The 27,989-nt window shown below is 39.7% G+C and overlaps 3 protein-coding genes across 13 annotated transcripts; 1 reads left to right on the plus strand and 2 right to left on the minus strand.

Annotated features, from left to right (window-relative positions):
• Positions 1–2,033: 2,033 nt before the first annotated feature.
• On the minus strand, positions 2,034–15,435 carry LOC121951633 (sentrin-specific protease 5-like). Of its 11 annotated transcripts, none has more exons than XM_088085586.1 (11): positions 15,243–15,435; positions 12,495–12,588; positions 11,433–11,876; positions 11,226–11,331; positions 8,884–9,031; positions 8,726–8,773; positions 6,116–6,193; positions 5,786–5,923; positions 5,574–5,657; positions 5,418–5,468; positions 2,034–3,350 (listed from the first exon to the last, which is right to left on the minus strand). In XM_088085586.1, exons 2-11 carry the CDS (start codon positions 12,586–12,588, stop codon positions 3,234–3,236), a joined length of 1,308 nt encoding a protein of 435 aa, XP_087941712.1. In that variant the 5' UTR covers positions 15,243–15,435; the 3' UTR covers positions 2,034–3,233. The 11 variants fall into 11 exon arrangements, with proteins under 11 accessions (XP_087941712.1, XP_087941705.1, XP_087941709.1 ...); XM_088085579.1 differs by having other exon boundaries at positions 11,433–12,281; XM_088085583.1 differs by having other exon boundaries at positions 11,433–12,210; positions 12,491–12,588.
• Positions 15,436–17,269: 1,834 nt separating this feature from the next.
• ahsga (alpha 2-HS glycoprotein a) lies at positions 17,270–20,361 on the plus strand. The gene is made up of 7 exons (XM_042497891.2): positions 17,270–17,527; positions 18,571–18,681; positions 18,760–18,841; positions 18,950–19,104; positions 19,190–19,285; positions 19,503–19,574; positions 19,671–20,361. The coding sequence occupies exons 1-7, from the start codon at positions 17,330–17,332 to the stop codon at positions 20,112–20,114; spliced, it is 1,158 nt and encodes a 385-aa protein (XP_042353825.2). The 5' UTR covers positions 17,270–17,329; the 3' UTR covers positions 20,115–20,361.
• Positions 20,362–21,808: 1,447 nt separating this feature from the next.
• Positions 21,809–27,989, minus strand: LOC121951140 (uncharacterized). Its single transcript, XM_042497384.2, has 7 exons — positions 27,594–27,989; positions 27,219–27,407; positions 26,963–27,084; positions 26,722–26,887; positions 25,793–25,908; positions 21,966–25,710; positions 21,809–21,894 (listed from the first exon to the last, which is right to left on the minus strand). Exons 1-7 carry the CDS (start codon positions 27,868–27,870, stop codon positions 21,848–21,850), a joined length of 4,662 nt encoding a protein of 1,553 aa, XP_042353318.2. The 5' UTR covers positions 27,871–27,989; the 3' UTR covers positions 21,809–21,847.

Consider the following 27,989-nt stretch of genomic DNA (forward strand, 5'->3'; position numbering starts at 1 on the left):
CTATAGCCTTGCTTTTTTGGTCATTTTTTCGACATGCCAAATTATGGTGTTTTAGGCCATCTTTGTACATTTTAATGCTATGGTGTGTCTCAGCAGAGTATTCTATGCCATTCTGAGGAGTTTTCAGCTGTGAAATATGTCAAATTTTGACTTTTTCGCCATACTATAGTCTTCCTTTTTTGGTCATTTTTTCGACACGCTGAATTATGGTGCTTTTGGCCGTTTTCGCAAATTTAAATGATATGGCGTGTCTTGGCATGCTATTTTATGCCTTTTTGAGGTGTTTTCAGCTGTTTTGGGGGCATGTCAGATTTTGACATTTTTGCCATACTATAGCCTTGATTTTTTTGGTCATTTTTCAACATACCATATTATGGTGTTTTTGATCATATTTGCACCTTTAAATGATATGGCGTGTCTTGGCAGGCTATTTTATGCTTTTCTGAGGTGTTCTCAGCTGTTTTTGGAACTTGTCATATTTTGACATTTTTAGCCATTCTATAACCTTGCCTTTTTCGTCATTTTTTCAACATGCATTATTATGGTGTTTTTGTCTGTTTTTGCAACATTCTATGATATGGTGTGTCATGGAATGCTATTTAATGGTGTTTTGAGAAGTCTTCATTTATTTTTGGGACATGTCATATTTCGACATTTTTAACCTTGCCTTTTTGGCCATTTTTTTGACATGCTAAATTATGATGTTTTTGGCCTTCATTTCCAATTTATATACTATGACGCCTCTCTAAAAGCTATAATATGTTGTTTTCAGTTTGTCCAAAATACAGTGAAAAAGTCATACTATAGCATGCGTCTGAATTACCATAAAGTTATACTATAGTATGTAGTTCAAAAATAAATTATACTATATACTATACCATGACTATACTATACCATGACTTACAAAATAGCATAAGAAGGTCATGCTATAAAAGTCGTCAGAAATAGCATATAAAAGTCATGCTCTAGTATGTCGTCTAAAAATGCATAAAATGCCCAAATAGTGTAAAAAAAAAAAAAAGTCATACCACAGCATTTAGTCCATTACCACATAAAAATTCATACTACTGCATGTCATCTAAAATCACACAAAAAAAAATCATACTATAACGTCCAAAATGGCATATAAAAGCCATACTATGTCAGCTAAAACACAGATGCTTTATACACATTTTCCTCCTGACAGCCCAGAAGACCGATACAATTTGCACAGTTTCAAGGTGGGCGCTCAAGGTTCATGAGTTATGGCCAAGAACATGTTTCATAAGGTCAATGTGATCTTGGCCTTGAACATTCTACCACCAGATTCTAATCAGTTCATTCTTGAGTCGAAGTGGATGTTTGTCCCAAATTTGAAGAAACGACCCTAAAGGCCATCTTCAGATATTGCATTCACAAATATATTTGTTCATGGCCACAGTGACCGTGACCTTTCAACAGCCAATTCCACTAAGCTCACTGTTAAGTCCAAGTAAATGTTCATGACAAATCTGAAGAAATTCAAATTCCAATTAGCTTATCCTTGAGTCCACTCTACCGTTTGTGCCAAATTTAAAGCCATTCTCTCAAGTTGCTCTTGAGGTATCGTAATCACAAGAATGAGACCAACAAGGTCACAGTGACCTGCATCCTTAACTACTGACCACCAAAATCTAAACAGTCCATCCTTGAGTCCAGGGGATTGTTTGTGCCAAATTTGGAATACAGAAACCCTCAAAGTATTTTCAAGATGTTGCGTGCACAAGAGTGAGACAGACAAGGTCACAGTAAGCTTGATATTTGACCTATTACCACCAAAATCAGCTCATCATTGAGTCCGAGTGATTGTTCGTGTCAAATCTGAACAAATTCCCTTGAGGCATTTTTTTAGATATCCTGCTGAGAATGGGCTGGACAGCCAGACAGACAACCTGGCCTCAGCTTTTGCCGGCATGGAGCCATTAACACTGTATAGCATGTTTAAAATTGTCATAGTAAAATATCTTCAAAGAAGTCATAGTATAAACAAACAAAAATAACTATTTGGACACTGATTCCAGTTCAACAACGTCACTTTTTTTATAAATAAAATACATATAGCACCTATTCAGTCATCTGGTGCTTACAGAGCCCCTAAAGTCTCAAAAGGTAACATTTTCTTTTTTGTGATACAAGTTATTACACCTTGTGGAAATAAATTAATTATCTATGCTCAAAAGGGTTATATCTTGTTTCTTCAAAATAATAACAATTTTGTTCCCACCAGATATAAAGATTATAACTTGTTCCCACAAGACTATAACTTTTTAGAAAATTATAACTCGTTTTCACAAGATTATAATTTATTTTTACAAGATTATGGCTCATTCTCAGATTATAATTGTTCCCACACAATTATAACTTGTTTCCAAAAGATTAGAACTTGTTCTCACAAGATAATTCCTTGTTCTTATGAGATTTTAATTTGTTTTTACATGGATATTACTCGTTCTCACAAGATTATAACTTGTTCCCACAGGATAATATTTGTTCCCACAAGATTATAACTTGTGCCCACAAGATAATTAACTTGCGTACACAAGTTAATAAATTAATAACTTGTTCTTAGGAGATTTTAACTTGTTTTTACATGATTATTATTTGTTCACACAAGATTATAACTTGTTCCTACAAGACAAAAACTTGTTCCCACAAAAATTAACCATTGCACTCAAGACAAAAACTTGTTCCCACAAGATAACTAACCTGTGCACACAAAATAAAAGTGATTGCCTTTCAGAACCGTAGGGGCTCCAAAGGTGCTAACAGGTAAACTATGATACAAACAAACATCAAAAAAAGCAAAATTAAACTAAAATTTGTAAAAACGTGCACACATAATAAATAACAGACAGGGACTGTAATAGATTAGATCCATTCACACCGGCAGTCCATTCAGTAAGGCTCTGTTGGTGCACTGTAAATGTGTAAACTCCAAGTCAAGGTCTATTAGGAACATAAAGATCTTTTCCTTTAATTACATGCCTGATTAAATATTCATAATATAAATACAATAATCCTTGTAATTGTAAAAAGGATTATGATTTAGCATGAACAGTGCTCCTGATATAAGACACACCTTCTGGGGTCAGTCATATGCAGTGACAGTGCCATTAGGCTGTTATGGAGCTGCTAATGTGGACTGCTGATTACCTACCCTAACTAGCAGCGGTACATATTATCAGTGATACATACACACAACTGTAAGAGAGTTGTCAGCTGTGTTCATGGAGCTTACAGTCACAGAGCTCTTTGTAGATCCTCTTGCGGATCTTTGGTATGTCCTTCTGTGAAAATTGCAGAGGTTTTGCCAGAGCAAGGCATCTAGAGTACTATAGAGACAGAAAATAGAGTAATGAGACCAATGGTTCACACAATCAGATGCCATAATGATTTGTCATATACACTGAAGGGACAGTGTGCCCAAAAATCAAAAATATGTTCTTCCTCATACCTGTAGTGCTGTTTATCAATCTAGATTGTTTGGGTGTGAGTTGCAGGGTACTGGAGATATACGCTATATACAGATGGGACTCAGCTTCTGGTGCTTAAAGCACCAAATATATACATTTGAAAAACTGCATCAATGTATGGAAGGAAACTTTGATCTACTCATGTACAAGACCAGTGTTGTTCAGTAAGGCCTTATTGTAATAGTTCAATTCAATTAATTTCTGTTTATAAAGCCCAATATCACAGAGGGCATTACAGGATACAATATCCCTCTGTCCTTGGACCCTCACAGCAGATAATATAAAACTCCCCAATAAATCCTTTACCGGAGAAGAATAATGGATAACTTGTTACTTTCATTAATATTGCTTCCCAATATCAAGAATGGTAATGAATTACTAATAAAATCATGGTTATGTTATTACAATTACTCCAAAACCAAATGAGTTGCAGCGTTATCTTTGTTATCACCCCACTGCTGACATAAAGTAGAATAATTTAATCACATCAGCAGATTCATTTTTGTAATCATCATGCTGCACACGCCCATCACAACATCAGTCAGTTAGTTTGGAAAATTAAAACGCTTTTACAACTTTAGTGGCTGGAAATATTCCTGTTACTTGGAACTAGTCAAGAGGGTTGAGGACAAGATCACTGTTGTTCCTGATACTAGTACTGAGTCTCTTTCCACTGCAGAAAACATGTCCTCACACCTCCAAACTAAAACACCCACTACAATAAAACAACAATGTGAAGCTGCACAATGTGAAGAACTAAACCAACCAAAGGACAGCCCTCTGCAGCCATGGCTGTAGTCCGACACTGACTAAACAACCAAAACTGGATTTTAACTGAGTACTGCAAGAAGCAACAAAACACTAATGAAGCTTGTGGCTAGATATGTAGTGGATGAAAAGTTGCCATATCTCTAAGAGTGACTCTCCCTCTTTCAGAAAGATCTTCGTGAACATAGAAATTACAGACAAACGAAAATACCTGATAAAAATTTATTTGCAAGATATCTAGCGTTAGCTGTATTTACCGAAGATTAACCTGACAGTCACACAGAGGCACACAGCGAAATCTGAATACTGAAAAGAAATGACGCTATTACCAATTCTGTGGGCTGTTATGGAAAGCAATAGAACCAGAAGTGTAACGAATTACTGTTTGCCATTTGCACAACGTCACCAACATCCAAAGTGCATGGAGAATGAAGAAAGTCTTAGAGAGGTTAAAGAGCTTCAGCAACACTTGATGTCGCACTTTAAAATGATCACTCTAATGCCACCTCCTGCTGCTGTTTCCCAGTTCATGACCAAATATGGTGGCATTCACGTCTTCTGCTGGACACTCCCCTCGCCTCCCTGTCAAGTTTTATTGGTCCAAGGTCACATGACCTTTTAACTACGATCACCTTTACCTCTACCAGTGATTTACTGGCTTATATACTGTATATGTGGATGTATATGATTGGTTGTATTTATGTACTTTTTTACCTCTTAAATTTTTTCAATATCATATCTACCTGTTTAAATTATGTTTGCAATGTGTTTCTTGATGACCCCGGTGAAGGCCACAAGCCGAAACGTATCTGTCTAATATAGTAAAAATAAAATAATTACTAAATTAAACTGCTCACAACAAGGTCTGTGACGCTTGCTGGGTCAAGGATTTGAGTAACTGGGTCATGATTTCTGGAAAAAGTCATTGCTGTTGAGTTTTTCAAAAGTATTTTTGTGCGCTATGAGCACCACAAGCCGAGTGCCATCTAGTCCCATTATACTGGAGAGAAGGCAGACATCTCTATGGCCGATATCTCAAACACTCGGCAACTCACACCAAACAATCTAGACTTATAAACAGCTACAGGTAAGAGGAAAAATGTGCGTTTTTGTTTTCGGGGTTAGCTGTCCCTTTAAGTTTGAGAAGCATGTTTGTACCTCCAAGACAAAAACTCCACAGTCATTTTCATTGGACTGTTGTGGTATTTTCTGTAAATGGACAGCAGGGGGAGACAAGACATCACATTGGGTCTGTTTTGTTTCTTTGTGCCACAAGCTTTAATTATTAAATTCTTTAGGACCAATAAAACATACCTCATCGAACGACACTGCCCAACCTCTTTCAAAATCTGTTTGCTTCTTCTCTTTTGCTTCTGTCATCAAGTATTTCAGAATGTTCTGTCAAAAGCAAAGCATAAAGAAAAGCACGGTTTTACAATGTTTTGTAGACAAGAACTTACTGCAATAAATGCACCTGAAATGTTTGTTTATTGTTTATAATAACAAAAACAACAACATGGAATTACCCTTGCAACCTTCTGGAGTGCGTTCCCCTGAGAGTCGTAAAGGCAGATCTTCTTTTTGACAATGTCAGCTGTCACCAGACACCAGTGAACTTCCAGGTGGATCGGCACCAAAATCAGTGTCTTAGAAAACAAATCCACCTGTGCAAGAAAGATTATGTTAAAGCCACTCACTCCACTTCCTCCTCATTTCTTAAGTCAATCCATACTATTATATTATCAGGTGATTATAACTATTAGAATTTTACCGAACACGCTATGTTTTCCAAATTCAACACACAACAATCCAAAAACACTGCAAAATCCTCACACAACTACCAGCTCAGACCTCACCTGCTTTGTCCATCTCTTAACACCATCATATCCTTTAGTCATGAGCTGCCTGTGGAAGAAGCTGTTGACAAAATGGACCTAAGAGTCGAGACAAAACAGATGAAAATTACACAACTACAATGATTCAGGTTTTTATAATGGTTAGATAATAACACATTGGGTAACCTTTAAAAAAAATAGACATAGGCCTGATTAAATTGTGATCAACTGAAGGAATAGTTAAACAATTCGAGGGATGCCTGAAAACCTCATGGTGATGACAGTTCTGCAGGTCACTGTGTCACAGGTCTATGTCATCAGGATAAAATTTCAAAACTTTTCCCTGAATTTTCAAGGACCCATAATACTTTTTTTTCTTTCCCAACTTGCCTGGCATTTTTTAAACACATTGAACTCTTTTCATAAATAATTACAGCTACCTGTCATAACTGAACGGAGAGACAGAATGCAGGGAGAAAATCGAGAAACACATGAGATGGTAAACAAAACACCACGTATATACTGGAGCTACTTGTCCGCTGCAGTTACAAAAATCAGTTTGTCATTCTGTGACCTTATGTTGACGGTTATTAAAGGAAGAGTACACACAACAAAATTTCATGACTTTTCCAAAACTTTCAGTGGTTTTTCCTAATTCCATGACTTTTCCAGGCCTGGAAAATGTGATTATGAAATTCAATGACTTTTCCTGGATCTCCTCGACTGTAGGAACCCTGCTATGTCTGACCAAGAAAAAGTCTTGCATATAACATCCTGAAATCGCAACTTGCCCTATTCATACTTTCTGGTATGGATTAAACAAGCGAGAGAGAACATATTTAATTAGTGGGGGAAGCTTTTCTCTTCATGCATTAAATTTGAATGTCAATACATTTTTTCAAAAGGAAGAAAGGTCCAACTGGAGTTGTAACCCAGATTTATTTCAACATGTACCTATGTTTTAGTATTTTGCTGTGAAAGGGCCATCTGATTGAAGTCTTCTTAACTTTAGACCAGAAAAGTGCCTTGAGGCCTTTGTCTTTTTTTAACTTTTGTGTTCCCCTACCAAAGAGCACATTTATCACACGTTTGGCAGTGTTGGATGAAGTAGCTGAAAGCCATTCTTGAGTAAATGCACAGGTTTCTCATCAGAAACTTTCTTAGGTATAAGTTACAGTCAACTTTTTGAACATAACTTGAGTAAAATCTGATTTTTACTGTTCTTACATTTTAAAAGCAATTTTATCATATTAGAAGTACCTGAGTATTGAAAGGAAAAGCACAAGTTAATAAAAATGCAGTGTACATTACACTTGAAGACAAACATGGCCTTTTTTTTTACAATTTAAAGGATTTAAATAACAAAATCCAGTTTTTTTGTTCTCTCCCATTCGATCATTTGTCTATCCGTCCCTTCCTCTCTTCCTTTGGTATTTTGCAGTAAGCACCTAGAAAGCTTAATAGTGGAGCGGCATAGCTCAGTATATCATAACAATTGTTCAATTTGTGATACCAAGTACCAAATTGGGCTGAAGTGTTTATGGATACATTCAAAACAAATCTGGATATCAGGCCACCACAAACTCTGACCCTGGTTGCCATGGCAACCATTTTCCAAAATGAATGCCACTGGTTGGTTACTGAACCTCACATAGTACATTCTGATTATTAATATTAAGTTCAATTTGTACCAAATTTTGTGCTTTTATCACAAGATGAATGATAGGTTAGCTATGCTGCCCCACTATAAGGGAAATGTAGTGAGTATGTATTTTATTAAGGAGAGCTTGTGGAGTAAAAGTGAGAGTTGACAGAAATAAAAAAAAAACCTCAAGTAAAGAACAAATACTCCCCAAAGTATTATTATTTTGTTACATCACACCACTGATGTTTGGACTTCTAAGCAATCCAGACTTTTACTGTTTTTTGAAGATACTTTTTTCAAACTGTTTTTTATGTCATGAGTACTTTCATACATTACACAACTATTACGAGGTAAAAAAAGCAGTACTTTTTCATGGGACAGAGCCAATTTTTTTGAGCTTTCACACTGTGAATATATCCATCAGCCAATCATGTTGTGCACATAGACTGATGCTAGAGTGGAGGGACAGGGCAGGGGTGTGCTATTATACGTAGATTGCAGTGTGATTGGCTAGAGCATGAAACCTTGTTTTCTCAGTCATAACCGACAGACATTCAAAGATGCCTGGAAAAAAAATGGAACATTTTTATCCCTGCCGATATGAATATTTTTGAGGTAAGTGTTTTGCATGCTCATATCAATTATTCCTCATGCCCCTGATGTATTAAGGCCTTTGCTGGTGCTGGTAGGCAGATTTTGTTGCCTTAGAACAGAGCCAGGCTAGTGGTTTCCCTCCTCCTCCTCCAGTCTTTATGCTGAGCTAAGCAAACAGGCAGCAGCCTTGTAAATATGAAAGTGGAACCAATCTTCTCATCTAGCTTTCAATAAGAAAGCAAACATAAACTTTTCCCAAAATGTCAACGGAAATGTCAAACTATTCCTATAATTACTGGGAATATTTCAATAACCCCGGCATGTAATAATATAAGTTTTAATTATAATGAAAGAAATAAGACAAAAACTACCTATGCAGCACTGAATATTACCTTGTGATGGGCAGATTCCATAATCAATTCTCCATACATGTTCATGACCTGAAGCAGAAACAAAATACACCAATCAGTTACATTTAGCATTAATTTTCAGGCTGTGCTTCACAATTCTGCCCACTTAGAGGAAAAGTCTTGGTGTGTTAGATGATGACCTGATCGTTTAGCCAGTTCTGATCTGCCAGTGTGAACAAGTCATCCAGTGTCAGTGTGTGCTTCTTGTAGACCACCTGGAAGGAGGAAACGGGCTTCTGGACGATTGAAGTTCCATATTTAGAAACTTCTGCGTAAATGTAATTTTTCCTGCATGGGTGGGAAAATACAATTAGTCCAGGGTATAAAATCATTACACAATGAATGCTCCACCACAGAAAACCTTTACAAAATGCCATCTATTACAACTACAAAACTGCTGCTGTTGAGTCAGAAGATTTTCTTCACAGAATCAGATGATTCAAAGTGATTTAAGACAGCAGTGTTGTAGTTAAGACCAACTGAACCCAGACCAACTTATGACCAGGACTGGAGTGTATCAAGACCGAGTCGAGATCAAAATCAGCCCTGTGCGAGTCCCACACTGCATGATACACTTATGATAAAATGTGCTCATGCAAATGACAGGCACTCCTCAGTGATCTGAAAGACCCACATAACTATAAAAACGCACACAGAAAACAAATGAAGATTCTACTTCATTCACCTCTTTTACCCCATTCTGTCTATGAGTATAAACGTATAAGTGTACCATGAGAAATGTCTTGATAAAATAATCCAAAAACATTTCAGAGTTGAATTTTATGCATGAATTTTCCTTAGTTTTCTGAGAGCAAAGAAATACAAAAACTACGGAGCTGAAATCAACCTAAAGAAATATTTCACCAGCAAAACTGGGAAAAATTGTTAAGAGTCTTGTCTCGGTCTCAGACAAAAAGGAACTCCAGATTTGATTTAATTTCAAGGTATATATTAATAAATTTCCTGTACAAAAAAGTAACACTGAATAGAAAGGAATACTTAACCTTCAAAACAACCATTTGTTTATCACTAATTCACCACGTTACCTTTAATTCATGAAGTAAACTCCAAAAAAGGCAAGAAATTCTTCATGAATTTAAGTCAAAGGCGACCATGTGTAACAACAGTGAAACTATATCAAAGCATTTGTTTATAAATTCTCATACAAATCATGCACATATTCCAATTCTCATTTATCCAGTCATATGCTCAGTACTTCCCAAAGACATTTTTACCAAACCTAACTATTACATAACACTTCGGCCTGCTTGTGCTGAGTGTGCCTGAGCAAATAGTTCACAGGAGCTTCCTTTGAGCACTGAGCAGAGTTCAGATCCAGGCAGCCTGCCCTGGCACACTGCTCAGCCATGCGTGATACTGTTTGTACTGACATCAGGCTTGGGCGGTATCAAGGTATGAATTTCAATACTGTCAAAAATACAGACGCTCTTTCTATTAAACAAATACATGGATTCTGTATTGACAGTGGCAGTGCGGTGTATAACATGCATCAGCGGAGGTCAATCTCTACTGATGGAACAGGCAGCTGAACTGAGAGAGATGGCGATTGCGAGCAGTGAGGTTACGTTACAGGACCAGTAAAATGCCTTTGCCATTATATATAATTATCATCAAATATAACTTTATCTTAAGATAACTATTTCCAACTACAAAAGCAGATTTTTAGCCACATGATTTTATTCAACAAACAACATACATTCTACATTCAGCCACTGATGTGTCGGTATCTACCGTGGCAACAAAATTCATTGCATCTTCCAGTAAGAAGGGCGTTTATTTTATCTATTCAATATTCAATGGGCCATATTAAACCAAACAAAATATGTCTAAAAAGATGTGGGTTACACAGTTTCATATGTTACATTGACTTCTTTTGTTTCAAATAACAAAATACCCCAGTGAAATGTCAGGAAGGTATGAAAAAACATACGCCCAAGGCTATCTGAGGTGTTTTCAATCATAACTGCAGAAATGCACGTGTTTCTGAGGCACTGAGCATATAAATGAGACTTGGATTATACTGAACAAGTTTTGTGAGAGTTTGTAAATGGATATTTCGACAGAGTTTTGCTTTTGTTAAATGTGGATGCCGTATACTATACTAATTCATGTTCGCCTTTTTTGGATTTTCCGTTCACCGTGGAGGTCTGAGTTTTCTTAGCAAATTCAAGTTGACGAGTAATGATGTACAAATGGTCATCTGCATGTGTTTCTTATACTTTGCAAGTATTTCTTTAGCCATCTTCACCAGTTCTGTTTTGCACAACAAATTAATCGATACCCTGCAGTAGTGGTCTTAACCACAAAAAAGTCCTCTTTGTCTGAGACAAGACCGAATAAGACTGTGGTCGAGTCAAAGACGAGATCTTTAAACAAAATCCTGAGAACGCTCTCGATACTGAGACCGCTCTTTAGTACTGCAACAATGCAAGACAGTCTAATTCAGATTTTTGACATTTACCTGTCGCAGAAATCGGTGTTAAACTTCCTCTTCAGATGTCTCAACACGTCGCTCTTTTTTAATGGGATGAAACTTCCGTGTATTCTGTAGAAGTCATCAAGAAATTCTAGGGAAACAAGGAAATACTGTCATCTCAAATAGCTGTGGAAGAACAGATATGTAAAGAAAAATCATAGAAAAATCTGACAGAGGCGATGAGAAGCATACCATGGATGTTCTTTGTCAGTATGCCAACATCAAGTTGAGAGGTCTTCTTTAAGGTGACTCTGTCATGAGTGTCTCTGCTTGTAATCTGGTCCTGATGTGACACGACAGTCGAAAACTGTCCCGATGGGCCGTCAACCTCAACCCTCTGAGCCGGTGTCGTCATCCTTGGTTCTTTAATATGTGCACTTAACCCATCGCTGTCTGTACTCAATAGGGGTTTGACAGTATGAGAAAGTTTCAAAGTGTCTTTAATTTCACTGGGTACCAAAGTTTGAGTTTTCTGAGACGGTGCCGTAGCTGTTGGAGCAGTTTGACTGATGTTACCGGAAGAATCATTTGTGTCCGTAACCTGGCTCTGCGAGGAACAGGAAGCCGTTTCCGACAGACTGACAGATTCACTGGACTTCAGCAGGCCATTCTTCCCTCTGAGTGTGTCATCTGAACCTGCAGTATCACATGCGAGAGGAGACACAAAAGCTGCTGTTCTGACTGAAGTTTCTCGGTTTGGTGAGTAGCGCGTTGGGACTTTATTTTTATGCGACTGTGTCTTTACGCTGAGGCAGGGGCTGTAGCTGATCCCACAAGATCTTTTTCTCGCTCTGAACATAACAAAATGGCATTTCTCCCTCCGCTTCCTCCACATCCAAAGCTGTAATTTACAATATAAGCGTCTCTTAGCTCGCCGGGAGAGATGTGAAACTCCTTTGACTGACGACACCAATGCCTTTTTTCTCTTGAGGTGTTTCGCTCCGTGCCGGCGGCTCTGCGTTCGGTGCATCTTGAAGGAATCAAACAGAGTGAATGATGGACGTTCATGAGAGCATGAAGGTGAAGGTTTCCTTTCAGCTGCTAGAACAGCAACAGCAGAGTCAGATAGCTCAAATGCAACAATGCTGAAACAGGATTTTATTTTGTCTAAGCCATGGTCTACGGTCATTAACGACTGTTTCAGATTTAAATTCAGGTCCCTCTGATACTTCAGATGAGCTGCTACCAGTGGAGCCAGTGCAGACTTGGGGTGGAAATGTGAATACTCATGTCGGATGCTGTAAGCTCACCCACATGTCGACACGATTTCCATAGCTAACTCAGCCGTCCGTCTATTTGCTCCCACTTCTGGCAACTTCTTCAGCAGAATAATGCATGGTCCGCACATCTGCTGTGATACAGAACAGTTCTGTTATTAAAGGCTTAAAAGCTCCTACACATTTTCATTTCATTTTTTTAACAAAAGCAGATTTGCTCAGTTTTGATCAGTTTTCATTGTTATGCATGTAGGTCATAGTGGAGCAATACAGCAGTTGGGCAGTGGTGGAATGTAACTAAGTACAATTAATCCATTTCAGTACTTAAGTATAATTTTTGAATTACTTTTACCTTAAGTATTTCCAATGTCTTTTTGATACAAGCGATCCACTAGTTTCAGCAAACAATATTGTAGTTTTTATTACACCACATTTACTTGAGTGCTGTAAGGCAAGGCAGCTTTATTTATATATATATTATTATTTTTATATATTTATTGAAGAAACATTTTTTGCTTTCTCCTTATATGCAGGCCTATAGTGAGAACGGGGATAGTTGTATGATATGGTACGATTGTAACAGCACCACTCTTTCACAGAAGGGACAGCCTAAGAGTAATGTAATCAAACCTTTATGGCTCATAGATATATATTGTATTACCACTTACTTCTTGACTTTGCATGTGAAATTTCCTAGCTATGTGGAGAAGCATGCAGATTTTAAAGCCAAATGCTGATATAAAGGTATGATTTTCTTTGAGTCTATATTTGGATTTGAAGCGACTGAATATCTAGAATATAGAATATCTTTATTGTCACTGTACATGTACTACTAAATTGGATGCAATCATATCAAGTGAAAAAAAGTAAAGTGCAAGCATCAGTACCACTGAAGTTATAATTATGCAACTTGTATTAGATTGGAGATTAGTCTCTTTTGTAAAATGTAAGACATTTCATTTGTGCTAATTTAAAACCACCATGCTACTACACCGAGCTGAACAACTGCTGACAGGAGTGAGTGTGGTTGTAACCCAATTTTAAAAATTTAACAACTAATCCCATTGAGAACTTAACACATTTCCTCCATCTCACTCCTTTTTTCAGCATGTCAGGAGAGTGGAGGAGAAAAACTGATGGGGGTTTGCTTCCATATATACTAAAGCCTGCATCAGATGAGGTGAGGCACAGAGGACAGTAAGGTCTGTCCCCAAACATGCCCAAATCTAATAATAATTAATATTATATATATATTTGCCTTACAGCGATCAAATAATGTGGTGTAATAAAAACTACAATATTTTTTGCTGAAAACTAGTGGAGTGCTTGCATCAAAAATACACTGGAATTATTTAAGATAAAAGTAATTCAAAATTATACTTAAGTACTTAAACTGACTGATTGTACTTAGTTACAATTCACCACTGCCCAACTGCTGCTGCCCCACCATGACCTTCATGCAGAACAATCTGCCTTGTAACTTTAAGCAGACTCTGTAAGAATTCACACAATCTTGAATGAGGAGGATAAAAAAAATCTGCCATGAGTTGGTGAACGCAGCAGTCAAAATGCACAGAAAGACAGCGTCTTCTCTGGTTTCTTGACTGTGGCAGCAGACTTTAATTTTGAACTCACTCCACATGAGGTACTAAGTATCTGAAAGTTACATGCTAGTGAGTCTGACCTTTGTAGTGCTCCTGGTTATTTATGTTTGTAGCATTTTTTCATGCATATTTTTTTGTAATTTCAGGATGTATTTTATGTGTGGATTTCGTGATTGTTTTGATTTGTTTGTTTGTTTTCTGTGTGTGTGCCTGTGAATGTATTTTCTTTGTTTTTCAATATTCTATTTCTTCTATTAAAAAAAAAAGCTTCCTGTGGACAGGTGTTGCAAATTAGCATTTTGATACAAACACTACACACAGGGCATCTGGTCCTTGTGCATAGATGTACATTTCTAATGCTATGGTAATGTCCATATCAAATAAACTATAACAAACAATAACATGACACACTTTTCACTTCTATTGTACAACGTCCCCATCAATGAGGCAGGTTGCAACAACGGAACTCATATCAACTTTGATATCAATTTATGATTTCTATGATATGGTTGGAGAAGTTGCCATATATAACATTGCCATACATACTGGACAAATGAGAGTACTTTATGTCCAAATTAAAGTGCTATAAAACAAAAATAGTAGAGGTGCTGGTCAAAAGATGTTGCAATCATACTGTCTTCTCTATATTATAGAGCACTTAAAATCCGCTTTTTTGAATCAGCTGCAACATTTAAATAATGCTTAGATTTTAACACATCAGTCCCAATAATCAAAAATTATAATATACGATCATGGGCCAATGACAGGAGCTACTCTGTTGCGCAGTACTTTTGCTATGAGAACTTAAGTACATCTTGGTGATATATACTTATTTAACATGAGGAAGGTTCGTAATGCATAAGTTCTACTTAAAACTGAGTACTTTTATACCGTTGTACTGCTGTGCTTTCCTAAGTGAGGCACCTGAATACTTCTTCCACCAAAGCAAATAATCAGGCTAAGTCACAGCAACTCGTTCACCTCACCGTGTTAGCCACACTTGTCTCACATTTCATTTCCTCCGGCCTCTGGCACCACACATTACTAACAGTTACAATAATATTTGACACGATTTATTTTCGAAACGTTTTTCCAAGCAAACAGCCTCACTAAATAAGCAACACGGCAACTGTTGGGAACAAACACAGCTGCTAGCTAACAGGTAAACAGCGCCGTCTTACCGTCACTGCCTCGTCTGTCTCATTCAAACTTCGAAGAGGGATGTCTGATAAAAGTATACCGTGTCTACCTTTTGGATAATTAATGTACTTTTGTTTTAAGACACGACGTTTAAAGGTGTTGTGTTAAACTCTCTCAATCCGCAGCGCACTTAGCATCACGTCTAATTGCAATGCACTGCACATTCAAAGTCGCGTGTGGATTGCGTCACTATTGCTTCAACCAATCAGATTTTTTTGTTGACTAGATCGGTTGGATGAGGCGCAAACATAATAGATAAAAGTAAAAAATATAACAGCTACGAGACTGAAATTATCTTAAAATATAATAATAATAATAATAATAATAATAATAATAATAATAATAATAATAACAATAACAATAATAATAATAACAATAATAATAATAAGAAGAAGAAGAAGAAGAATATATTTAAATATTCTACCAGTTTCAATCTCTTATCTGTTTTGATTCATTTCTTTTGTTTTTTTTATTTCTGTTATTAAATTATTATACATAATATTAAGTTATTTTTTCAAAAATATTCATATAATGCAATTTTAAAATTCTACATACTGCACATACATCACAGTACTCTGAGGTTTCAAGGAGGCAAAAATGAAAATGTTTTGAGAGGTTTAAAGAGAAAAAATGTTTTCAACTTTTTTTTCTTTTAGTATAAGATTAAAAAATATATATAAGGTGCAATATTTTCAATGTTTCCATTTGAGTTAGTCCAGAAGTATTAAGATTGAATCATTATTTTGGAATAACATTTCTAATTACAAAAATTGCCATGTAATGTGTAAAGAGTAACTGACCACATTTCAAAATAATCCGGCCCAACTCTGCATTTTGAAATGTCTGCTAAACCACACAGCACTAAGGTTATGTGAGGAGACCTGCCATTGAAATCAGTGTTTAAAGTGCACTTCAGGTGTCTCAAAACTTCGCCCTTTTGCAGTGGAATGAAACTTCATATATTCCTGTGAATTTAATCAAAGATTTCAAGAGAGATGGTGAACATTGCCATCTCATATAGCATCAAAAAAAGGGGAAACAAACAAAAAAGGATTAAGAGAAAACAAAACAAAACCAGGTCTTTCACTAGTAATTCTTTAATCAGTGTCTGTTTGTAGCCTTGTCCTGACCTGAAGTGTCAGTATTGCATTGTGCAAACCATCCAAGCAAACATGTGGGCAGCAGTTTTGCGTGTCCCTCAACTATGTCCTCTCCTGTTAGCAAATATCCTCTTTGCTGAAGGGTCACTGAGTCTGTGCTGGCAGCTGGTTACACCATAGGCCTGTGGGTGTTTGAACATGAAGCTCTTCACACATTTTGTATGATTCATGGATTTGTACGACTCATGAACACTTCCGGGGCATCGCTCTGCAGGCAATCCAGACAACTGTAATGTAAAAAGGCCAGGAAAATGATTACAGACCCCCTCTTATGTCTTCTATTAAAATTACAAACTGCAGCCATCAGGAAGACACTAAGGGGGATTCCCGAATAGGTATAAAAACTCTTTCATCCCCCTATCAGTTAATCTCATCAGGAAATATGGAGGGTGCAAAATGAAGGGCAGTGCATGTATTGAATGCATTTTATGTGTGCACTTGTCTCTGCTTTGCACTTTATGTCAGTTTTTTGTACTATTTGTCTGTTTTTATGTGGCAGCTTTTGTATCCAAGTCAAATTTCCCTATGGACAAGTGAAATAATTTAGATTTTTCTAAATATTGATATTTAATTCAAGAAATATTTTCTTCATATCTGGGCACAGCTGTAAACTGCAATGGTAGCGTGAGATGTTTCCAGATGTATCACCACAAAACACAGTGAACCAACACTGATTTCAACTCAGATTGCTTATCCTGTGCTAGACTTTGTCAGCTTACATTTGCTTTGGCAGCGGTCCTAAAACAGAGTACGACCCACGTGTGACGCAGGAGTCAGGAGGGATGATCATGGTGTTTAACTTGGCTTTGTTTTCCGGTTTAAAGTACAGGATATATATGTCCTCGGCTGCACCAGCTCTTCCTCTCCTCTCTTGAATCTTTCCGATCACTTGTGCTTCTCTAACGAAAATGCATCTCCTAGGCATCTTGTCACTTCTGGGACTACTGGCGGGGGTACTGGCTCAGGTCAATGTGGTTCGACCTCTGTGCGACTCCCCTGAGGCAGAAGAAGCTGCTCTGGTGGCTCAGGATTACCTCAATGCCCAGCACACTCACGGCTACAAGTATATACTGAACAGGATCGAGGACATCAAGATCTACACTCAGGTGAGTCAGCACGTGTGGAGTTTGTGTAGGTACAGGCAAAAAACATTAACACATAGTTACACCTTCATTTTTCTCTTCTCTTGTTAAAATATGTAACACAATGCAAGCATGATTTTAGATAAAGTAGTATATTATACACAAAGTAGTACATTTTGGTGAGGATACCTCCTTACATCCTAAAATATTACACATCTTGCCCGTCATTGTGTTATCCTATGTCAGGACCCTAATTAAGACACAATCCAGCTCAGCATCAGTGGATTATTAAAAATGTCTACCAGGCACAGGCCCAGGGGCCCAAAGTGTCAGGGGTTTCTACCGGCTTACACTTGCAAAATGTCACTTAAATTAACGTAAATGTGCTGATAAAGAGAGAGATTCAATATGACCACAGAGCAACAAAAGATGACTACATAGAAATGCAAGCAAGCTGCCAAAATATATACATTTGCTCCAAAAGGGCCAAAACAACCAGAGAGTCACACAATAGGCAAAAAAGAAGGAAAACAAAAATGAAACAACCCCCCCACACACACAAAAAAGACACTAAATAACTTAAAAAGGCACACAAAAACCCACAAAATTAATACAAAGAAACGAAACACTAAAAAAATTTAGAAAAAGACATTAAATGACAAAAATTAAATACATATGGCAAGAGAGAGAGAGAGACAGAGTAGCAGAGTGACATAACCAGCTCTAGCTCTAGCTCTTGTGTAGAGGTGGTGGGGCCTTGCACTACTCTGCCCATTTTCTCACAATCCACTCATGCATCAAGGTGAATTGCCTCTGCATGCAAACTTTTGCACAAACGTGTCAGAAAAGGTTAAAAATCCACGTTTCAACTGTGTTTTATTTTTACATTATTATCTATTTTCTTATTTTTGTAATTGGAAACTACACATGCATGTTTATCCATGCATATATGACACCATAATGTTTCATGTTCCTCTACATAACATTCACACAGCAGAATTCTATCATATAAGTGTTTCACACTGTAGATTTAGAGAAATATAATGTTTTATTTTATCTCACCTTAGCCTAATGGAGACAACACCTATGTGCTGGAAATCGACCTGTTGGAGACAGACTGTCATGTGTTGGATCCCACACCTCTTGCCAATTGCACAGTCCGGCCAAAAGTATTGACGGTAAGACTCTTATATTTAGCTACATGAATAATGAGAATAGAAAATTTCCTGATTGACAGATTCTTTGTATCTAATCAGGCAGTAGAAGGAGACTGTGATGTGGTGCTGAAGAGGGTCGGTGGAGCTCTGACTGTTACAGCATTCAAGTGTAAAACAGAAGGTAAAACTTCCTGATCACACTCTGACTTCCACATACTTTCAGAAAATGCCACTCAACTGTCAACCTGCACACAACAATCTGCATGTGTCCTTCTTTGATGACATATAGAATCAACCGAGGACATGTGCCTGGGCTGTCCCACCCTCCTTCCCCTGAATGACACCATGGCACTGGACTTTGTCCAAGCCTCACTTGCAACCTTCAACAACATGACTGTGGACTTAAAGTACATAATTATGGAAGTTGGAAGGATGTCATCACAGGTGGGCCCAAACATAGTTTTATTACAATATTAAATGCACATGCCTGTTTGAATTTGTGTCATTACTTCTCAATACTTTATTTCAGATTGTGTCTGGCGGGCCAATCTTTTTAGCAGAATATATTGTAGTTGAGGCAAATTGCACTGATGATGCCTGTGTGCCCCTGAATGACGCCATGGCTGTAAGTACACAAAGCATCAATTTAGTTTTCCATATTAAAAAGACACATTTAAAAAGAAAATAACTACTGCTGGAACCATTTACTGCACATTTTTTTTTAGCCCTGCTCAAAATCTAATCAAAGAACATAGAGAAATTACCATTCACTCCTTAAAACAGAGAATAACAAAATGAAAAAAGAATTTGTGTAAAAATCATGGGCTTTTTTTCCCCACCAGTCACGTGGTATTTGTGCTGCCAGAGGTTTGAGTGCTGTTCACACAGTGGAATGCAAGATGTTTTCAAATCTGGTAAAATACTATATTTAACTGTTCCAAGTAAGTCACAAATTTTACTGCATTTATGTAGATGATTTTTCCTAACTGTTGGTGTGTACTCTTTTCCAGGTGCCCGTTGTCGATGCCAACAGCACTGCAGCTGCAGCTCCTGCCACGCTACCAGTGGTCCACGTACACACAGGCAGCCAGTCACCCAGGCTTGGTCTGAAGCACCATAAACTGACTCGTCTCCATGACCCTCATATGAGTGGCTTTCTGTCTGCAGAATCAGCAGAGTCAGCTGAAGTTGTACCTGTAGTCTTTGCAGCGGCTGATGCCGGTGCAGCTGCATCTGCAACAGCTGCACCGGCTGAGCCAGCTGCTGCTGATCCTGCTCTACCTGTAGACACTATATCAACCTCAGATGCCTCAGTCAGTGCCGAGGTCCCTCTTGTTGTGGTGAAGAGAGAGGTTCTTGCCGTACCCAACGCTGCAGTGGTTGACAATCCTGCAACCCCAGTAGATCCCCTTTTTCTTGTACCAGTGTGCCCAGGAAGGGTCAGATTCTTTTAAGTGTTCAGGTCCCAAAGACTCTCTACATGTCCTGCCCTTAGCTACACTGGCACTAGGGTAATTCAAAACTGATAGATAAATGTCGTAGGTAGATGCAACAACTATACACTTCCTACAAATAAAGAATAACCCATTACTTGAAATTGTCAAATCACACAAGAGCATTAACATTGCATAACTCTTGAAATTTCTGTGAAATATATAAGGATCTGCATTCAATGCTGCTTAATAAATCTCTCAAGTCAAAGTTTTTTGTGTTCTTGTTTTCTGGTTATTATAAATCCTTTAAAATGAATGATTTTGATTAAATGAAAAATAAAATGACAAAAAATGTTGATTGGTTTTACTTCAATACATTTAACAGGGAACTACACCCATTTTCAAAAATCATGTTCTTACATGAACACTCTTTCAGAACTCAAAAATAAAGTGCTATAGGGGCACCCAGTAGCTCAGTTGGTAGAGCTGGTGCCCTATGTTCAGAGGCTGGGTCCTTGCTGCAGTGGCCGTGGGTTGATTCTGGCCTCGGTCTTTTGCTGCATGTCATCCCCTCTCTCTCCTCCTTTCATGCTACAGCTGTCCTATCTCTAATAAAGGCTAAAGTAAAAAGAGCATCCTAAAATAAAGTGCCATACAATTTGCAATGGGAAAGATGTTTAGGGTGGCACAGAGTGGCCAGGGGAATACTGAGTATATGGGTTAGTTTTTTTGTGTTTCAGAACTGAGAACAATGCAATAGAATACAGCACACATGGTTACAATAAATACAATGGGTTCACAAAACTGGGCTCCTATTCATTGTCTATGGGAGCAGCTCCAGGTCTTGACAGGACAAGTTTTACACTTCTCTGGTTTCTTGCTTTGAGAATAGCTCATGTTCAAATATTTAACTTTCCATGAAAAGCAAACTGAATTTAAGTTAGTTTGAATTCTCTTTAAAAGTAGTTATCAAACGAAAGAAGGTTACTCAAGGCCTTGTACAGGTTTGATGAGGACAGACCGATACCACTCTCCACACAAAACTTTGAATGAACACCGATACCAAAATGTGTTCATTCATGCCACAGCTTCCACATCAAACAAAGGGTTATTTACTAATTGTGTTGACTCTTGTCTATGACGTCCCTTTGTGAACCCATTGACATTTCCATGACCACAAAAAAAATATTCTTCATTTTGTCCTCTTCAACATTTTAAACATTAATGCTTAGTTTCTTTTAGATACAAAAGGTAAGTCAGCTTAATGACTATAATTCTTTAATTTAAATTTAGTAATCAATACAGATTGACATTTACATGTTCAGAGAGAAATATTTACCAGACTAAAATTTTGAAATACTTAGTATTATATATCTAGATGAGAACAAGCAGAAAAACTTTACAGGTTGTACTTTAGGCCATGGAAATTCCAGTAAGTGTATTTACACGAATGGGTCAATGTTCAGGAAGTACCAGTTCATGGCAAGGCAAAATAAGCAAGACAAATGAGTTCAACAAGGGCAATCCACCTTTTGATTCTAAACAGCTGACATAATGCCAACAAGTACCAAAAGTAAACCGACAAATTTGTCTTTTGAAGATCAACTGACTGCTGACAAGAGAAAAGATAAAATCCTACTTTTACACCAGCTTTTCAGATTTTGTCTCCCCACTCAACTGAAATATTCCCATACTTTCTTAAAAAGGTCAAGTACTCACATTTCAGTCATTTTATTTATAATAAAGACAACTCATTACTGCCTCCGATGTCCAACCTCCCTCTGAATGGGTTGATTAAATCCTGCAAGAGACGCACATACAATATTAGTACCAAAGACTATGTTAAAAAGTTAAATCAAATATACAACATACCTTTTGCTTGGTGGTCAGCTGCAGAGCTCCTTTGCTGAAATGTCTTTCCCGGAACGAGAGGTTGACCCCTGTGGCTTAGGGGCGTCATAGGCCTCCAAAAGTCTTTGAATTTAGAGTTTAAATGTGCCACATTAACAGTGTCCTGGGGCAAAGGCACAAAATGAGGGCCATTGAAAGGGAAAAACAGTGGGACACCTTCTGGGTTCTCACCAGGCCTTAGCGCGTGGTTCACATTAGGCAAGGAATTGGACTGTCCTTTCCCCATCTGTTTGGGGTGTTGAGTTTTTTCTTGTGGGGATTTTACATTCTGATTTTGCAGTTTCCCATGTTGCCATGCCATATTTTGTGCCAGGATGTTTGCATCACCAACTGGGTGTCTGAAATGTAGTTGAGATTCAACTAAACGGTTGGGCTCCCTACCTGGTGGGCCATGCTGTAGCAGCACATAACCCTTTGGTTCAGAATTGGGGTTCACAGTCTGTTCATTTTCAGTGGATTTCTTTGAGGCACTCACAAATGGCAGAGGTTCAATTTGGTCTTTAGGGTCCATGGATCTTTCATTAGATGGTTTTGATGATTGGCTTCCTGAAGGATTTGGCAGCTCCTCATTTTGCGGTAAATATGGCCAGTTAGGAAACAGTGTGTTTGGTGCAATATAAGGGTAAATCGGCCTTTCAAGATTTGTAGGCATGCTGGGATTACCAGTTAGTAGAGTAGGATTGCCATCTGGTGGCAGCTTTTCATTTTCAGATGGAAGGGACTGAGGTGAACTGGATGCAGGAGTGGAAGTTGTGGTAGCTTGTGTTGTGGTTGTTACAGTTGGCTTTTGAGGAATGGGAGCAGTATCCAAGCCACTGACAAATCCAGGATATGCCATTGAAGGGAGGAATTGCAGTACTGGATAGGATGCAGGTGCATCTTCACTGCGAATTCCAGCAGGGATAATTTGATGGAGATGTTGATGAAAAGCAATTTGTGGGCAGCAATTGGAAAATCCAGATGGGCAAAACTGAGGGCAGTGGATAGGTGGCATGTATGGATAGCCTGGTTGAGGGTTTTTTGAGACTATACCATTACTAAGTTGTGAATTAGAATCCACTGGGTTATTTTTACTGGAGCTAGTTATGTTCTGTTGTGGCTGTGGAGCCGGAGTTGGCTTTTCAGGTTTTGGCTGAGGGTAGTTGGGGAAGGGGTAGGGGTAGAATGGCTGCTGTACTTGACCCTGAGGATTTGCAGGCTGTGGAGGTTTTGGATCAGTGGTTTGCTTTTCAGGCTCTGGCGCAGCTAGTGGCTTTTCAGGTTCAGGAGCAGTGGCTGGATGTTCGGGCACTGGAGCAGGCTTTGGCCAGGAGTGGTAGGGGAAGGGGTAGGGGTAGAAAGGCTGCTTTACATGTCCCTTTGGAGCTTCAGGCTGTTGAGGTTTTGGAGAAGCTGATGGCTTTTCAGTCTCGGGAGCAGTGGTTGGCTTTTCAGGCTCTGAAACAGGCTTTCCAGGTTTTGGCCAAGGGTGGTAGGGGAAGGGGTAGGGATAGAAAGGCTGCTGTACTTGTCCCAGAGGGGCTTCGGGCTGTTGAGGTTTTGGAGAAGCTGATGGCTTTTCAGTCTCAGGAGCAGTGGTTGGCTTTTCAGGCTCTGAAACAGGCTTTCCAGGTTTTGGCCAAGGGTGGTAGGGGAAGGGGTAGGGGTAGAAAGGCTGCTGTACTTGGCCCTGAGGATTTGCAGGTGGCTGTGGAGGTTTAGGAGCAGTGGTTTGTTTCTCGGGCTCTGGAGCAGCTGATGGCTTTTCAGTCTCGGGAGCAGTGGTTGGCTTTTCAGGCTCTGAAACAGGCTTTCCAGGTTTTGGCCAAGGGTGGTAGGGGAAGGGGTAGGGGTAGAAAGGCTGCTGTACTTGTCCCTGAGGGGCTTCGGGCTGTTGAGGTTTTGGAGAAGCTGATGGCTTTTCAGTCTCGGGAGCAGTGGTTGGCTTTTCAGGCTCTGAAACAGGCTTTCCAGGTTTTGGCCAAGGGTGGTAGGGGAAGGGGTAGGGGTAGAAAGGCTGCTGTACTTGTCCCTGAGGGGCTTCAGGCTGTTGAGGTTTTGGGGAAGCTGATGGCTTTTCAGTCTCGGGAGCAGTGGTTGGCTTTTCAGGCTCTGAAACAGGCTTTCCAGGTTTTGGCCAAGGGTGGTAGGGGAAGGGGTAGGGGTAGAAGGGCTGCTGTACTTGGCCCTGGGGATTTGCAGGTGGCTGTGGAGGTTTAGGAGCAGTGGTTTGTTTCTCGGGCTCTGGAGCAGCTGATGGCTTTTCAGTCTCTGGAGCAGTGGTTGGCTTTTCAGGCTCTGAAACAGGCTTTCCAGGTTTTGGCCAAGGGTGGTAGGGGAAGGGGTAGGGATAGAAAGGCTGCTGTACTTGTCTCTGAGGGGCTTCAGGCTGTTGAGGTTTTGGGGAGGCTGATGGCTTTTCAGGCTCAGGAGCAGTGGTTGGCTTTTCAGGCTCTGGAGCAGGCTGTCCAGGTTTTGGCAAAGGGTGGTAGGGGAAGGGGTAGGGATAGAAAGGCTGCTGCACTTGTCCCAGAGGGGGTTCAGGCTGTTGAGGTTTTGGAGAAACTGGTGGCTTTTCAGGCTCAGGAGCAGTGGTTGGCTTTTCAGGCTCTGGAGCAGGCTGTCCAGGTTTTGGCCAAGGGTGGTAGGGGTAGAAAGGCTGCTGTACTTGGCCCTGAGGATTTGCAGGCTGCGGAGGTTGTGGAGCAGTGGTTTGTTTCTCAGGTTCAGGAGCAGTGGCTGGATGTTCAGGCACTGGAGCAGGCTTTGGCCAGGGGTGGTAGGGGAAAGGGTAGGGGTAGAAAGGCTTCTGTACTTGGCCCTGAGGATTTGCAGGTGGCTGTGGAGGTTTTGGAGCAGTGGTTTGTTTCTCGGGCTCTGGAGCAGCTGATGGCTTTTCAGTCTCGGGAGCAGTGGTTGGCTTTTCAGGCTCTGGAGAAGGCTTTCCAGGTTTTGGCCAAGGGTGGTAGGGGAAGGGGTAGGGATAGAAAGGCTGCTGCACTTGTCCCAGAGGGGATTCAGGCTGTTGAGGTTTTGGAGAAACTGATGGCTTTTCAGTCTCAGGAGCAGTGGTTGGCTTTTCAGGCTCTGAAACAGGCTTTCCAGGTTTTGGCCAAGGGTGGTAGGGGAAGGGGTAGGGGTAGAAAGGCTGCTGTACTTGGCCCTGAGGATTTGCAGGTGGCTGTGGAGGTTTAGGAGCAGTGGTTTGTTTCTCGGGCTCTGGAGCAGCTGATGGCTTTTCAGTCTCTGGAGCAGTGGTTGGCTTTTCAGGCTCTAAAACAGGCTTTCCAGGTTTTGGCCAAGGGTGGTAGGGGAAGGGGTAGGGGTAGAAAGGCTGCTGTACTTGTCCCTGAGGGGCTTCAGGCTGTTGTTGAGGTTTTGGGGAAGCTGATGGCTTTTCAGGCTCAGGAGCAGTGGTCAGTTGTTCAGGAGCAGGCTTTCCAGGATTAGGCTGAGGGTAGAAGGGGAAGGGGTAGGGATAGAAAGGCTTTGGCTCTCTGTTTGGTTTGTTGTTCAGTACTTCTGGCTCCTTTGGGAAACCTGGCACCTGGGGAACAACAGAATGTGATGGATTTTTCGGAGATGGGACGGAGAGATGCAACCCTTCGCTTGGCATTTTGGAACCATCTGCAGGCCTCTTTGGGTGCTCAGTTTGAGCTGGTGACAGTGATGGACAGGAAATTTTAGTCTCTCCCTCTCCAGCCAATTCAAGGGTATACATTCCATCCTGGAATGCAAAGAATGAATGGATTACACACGCACAAAAAAATTAAAAGGGATTTTTTATAAGAAACAGATTTTCACTTTACCTTTTTCTCCAGGCAGGGTGCATAGTGAACGGAGATGACTACACCTTCAGGATGTACAACTACACTGAACCCACATCTGGATGATGCCTTCATCAGTGGCTCCCAGTTACTATTCACTGTAAGGAATCAACCCCATTACAATTTCAACAATTTCCCTACTTCCAACTTCTGTAACAAGATGGATACTCTCGAAACATGATGTGGCCTATAAAAACCCATTTATCACTGCACAAATTGAAGTATTTTAAACACCCTCAAATTAAATCAAATGTTATTTAAAGACCACTTTTCATACATTTAATGTAGCACAAAGTGCTTCACAAGCTAAAAACAAAAAAAACCATCAAAACATAAACCACCACCACCACCACCCCATCCCACTTCCCAGGACCACCCACCCCCCACCCACAGAGCACAAACAGAAGGACGATGTTCAAAAGGCACAGAACAGGATGGCTGTGGATAAGAAACATGGCTGAGCACACACGACTAAAATAAGAAAACGCCATCGTGGAGGGCCGTTTGGACCAGGAGTTGATCAAAGCTCACAGAGACATTGCTACAGAAATCACCCCACCCCAGACAGACAGGGGAGTCCACGCCAAAACCATGAAGCTGTGGACATCCAGCCGAGACAGGGCGACCCCCACAACGATGCCCACACAGCCAAAGCCAATAATAGTAATCCCAAAATTATTCCCATCACATAACACTCAAAATTCCACACTTTAATTATGGGAAATAGATGTAAAGTTTCCCTTTAATAATGGCAAAAGCTCAATTAGAATGACAATGGCTAAAGTTAGGCATTTGAGGACAACATATTGTCTTTAATGATTATGACAGTGAAGCAAACACCCAGACATAACCAAATTGATGTAAGCATCACGTAATTTCTTGCACCTTTGACATAGAAAGTAATTACTTACAATTTACGTTAATTTCAGCAACAGAGACCGTCCATCCCGTTTTCACAACCATGCCCTCAGTGTGGCAGGTGACCATTGGAGGGTTAGGTGACGACTGCCTCATTAAAGGGCATGACATCCTTACTGGTAACCCCCACCAACGTAACGGGAGAACATAGCTATCCTCCTGAAAAACAGATGAAAAATGTCACAAGTGTACATGGTTCACACTTTGCAGTGCTTTCAAAACAATGTATCCCACCTCAAGAGAAACAAAACAACCATCGTAAGGTGCAACCAAGACCAAATCTCTTCTTGTTGACTTGATGGTGTAACCACAGCTTGGTGGCAGTTTGGACAGAGGCAGAGGAGAGATGCGACTTCCTGAGCAATTAAAGTCAACAGAAAAGAAGAATTTTAAAAAGCTTTTGAAGCTGTTCTGGAAATACTCAAATATTGTGTACAGTATAAATGATGGAGTTGTAATTTAACAAATCCACACAAGAGACCAAACGTACCCCTGTCCACAAATAACAGAGATCCAGGAGTAGAAGCAGCATCTTGGACCTGAAGCTTCATGGAGTCACCTGTACATTCAACCTTTGGTTCCATTTTAAGGAGTTGCTCCACTGCTGTACTGCCTAGCTCTGAATTTGGTATTGAAACACCATCACCTTGTACTTTAGGTTGCTTGGGCTGCCCCCAACCTTTTACAAAAAAAAAGTTTAGAAGGTCAAATAAATAAACCACCATCAAACAATGATGTTCAATCAACTACACACCTTGAGGTCAAACATCTGAGCAATGCATGCATAGGGCTTAAAAATAAGTCATGATTTACGACTTAAATATATTAAGTGCAGAACTGCAAGAAGAATTTCACCTCTACATACCCATGTCTTCTTGGTAATCTGTATCAACATCCAAAAAGTTCTCTGTGGCCTTGGTTCCTTTGAAATCATCACCTTGCTGAGAGTTTTGCCCAATTAAGAGTCTTCCATGGCGCAGATCACCTCCTTCAGCTTGATCTTTGCTAAGTGTCGAGTTTCCTCTTAATTTATCCAGTGCCTTAAGTTTTGTCAGTCGTGTGCAATGGCTAAATGAGGTAGCAGCCACTAAGAGCCCTAGACATAGTAAAATCTTACTGCCCCCGCTTTCTCCACACGCCATTAGAACAAAGAAAACGCACTGCACACAGGCAGAGTGCCTCAGAAGTGTGCTGCAAACACTAAACTCTTCCCTGCACGGGCAGTTTTGAAGACAGAGTGAGTGAGGGATGTTGCAAATGA

Source organism: Plectropomus leopardus, chromosome 12 (genome assembly GCF_026936395.1).
Source record: "Plectropomus leopardus strain MGB_pleo_1.0 chromosome 12, ASM2693639v1, whole genome shotgun sequence".
NCBI classification, from domain to species: Eukaryota; Metazoa; Chordata; class Actinopteri; order Perciformes; family Serranidae; genus Plectropomus; species Plectropomus leopardus.

Bases quoted from the DNA above. Each gene is read 5' to 3' on its own strand.
- LOC121951140 (XM_042497384.2), bottom strand. From the start codon at position 27,870: ATGGCGTGTGGAGAAAGCGGGGGCAGTAAGATTTTACTATGTCTAGGG. The intron at 27,085-27,218 runs GTACGTTTGGTC...TTAATTGCTCAG, and splicing joins TCTGTTATTTGTGGACAGGG to GAAGTCGCATCTCTCCTCTG. The intron at 26,888-26,962 runs GTGGGATACATT...TCTGTTTTTCAG, and splicing joins GTTGTTTTGTTTCTCTTGAG to GAGGATAGCTATGTTCTCCC.
- LOC121951633 (XM_088085579.1), bottom strand. From the start codon at position 12,588: ATGTGCGGACCATGCATTATTCTGCTGAAGAAGTTGCCAGAAGTGGGA. The intron at 6,194-8,725 runs GTAATATTCAGT...CTCGACTCTTAG, and splicing joins TGGAATCTGCCCATCACAAG to GTCCATTTTGTCAACAGCTT. The intron at 5,469-5,573 runs GTATGTTTTATT...GTCCATTTACAG, and splicing joins GGGCAGTGTCGTTCGATGAG to AAAATACCACAACAGTCCAA.
- ahsga (XM_042497891.2), top strand. From the start codon at position 17,330: ATGCATCTCCTAGGCATCTTGTCACTTCTGGGACTACTGGCGGGGGTA. The intron at 18,682-18,759 runs GTAAGACTCTTA...GTATCTAATCAG, and splicing joins TCCGGCCAAAAGTATTGACG to GCAGTAGAAGGAGACTGTGA. The intron at 19,575-19,670 runs GTAAAATACTAT...ACTCTTTTCCAG, and splicing joins GCAAGATGTTTTCAAATCTG to GTGCCCGTTGTCGATGCCAA.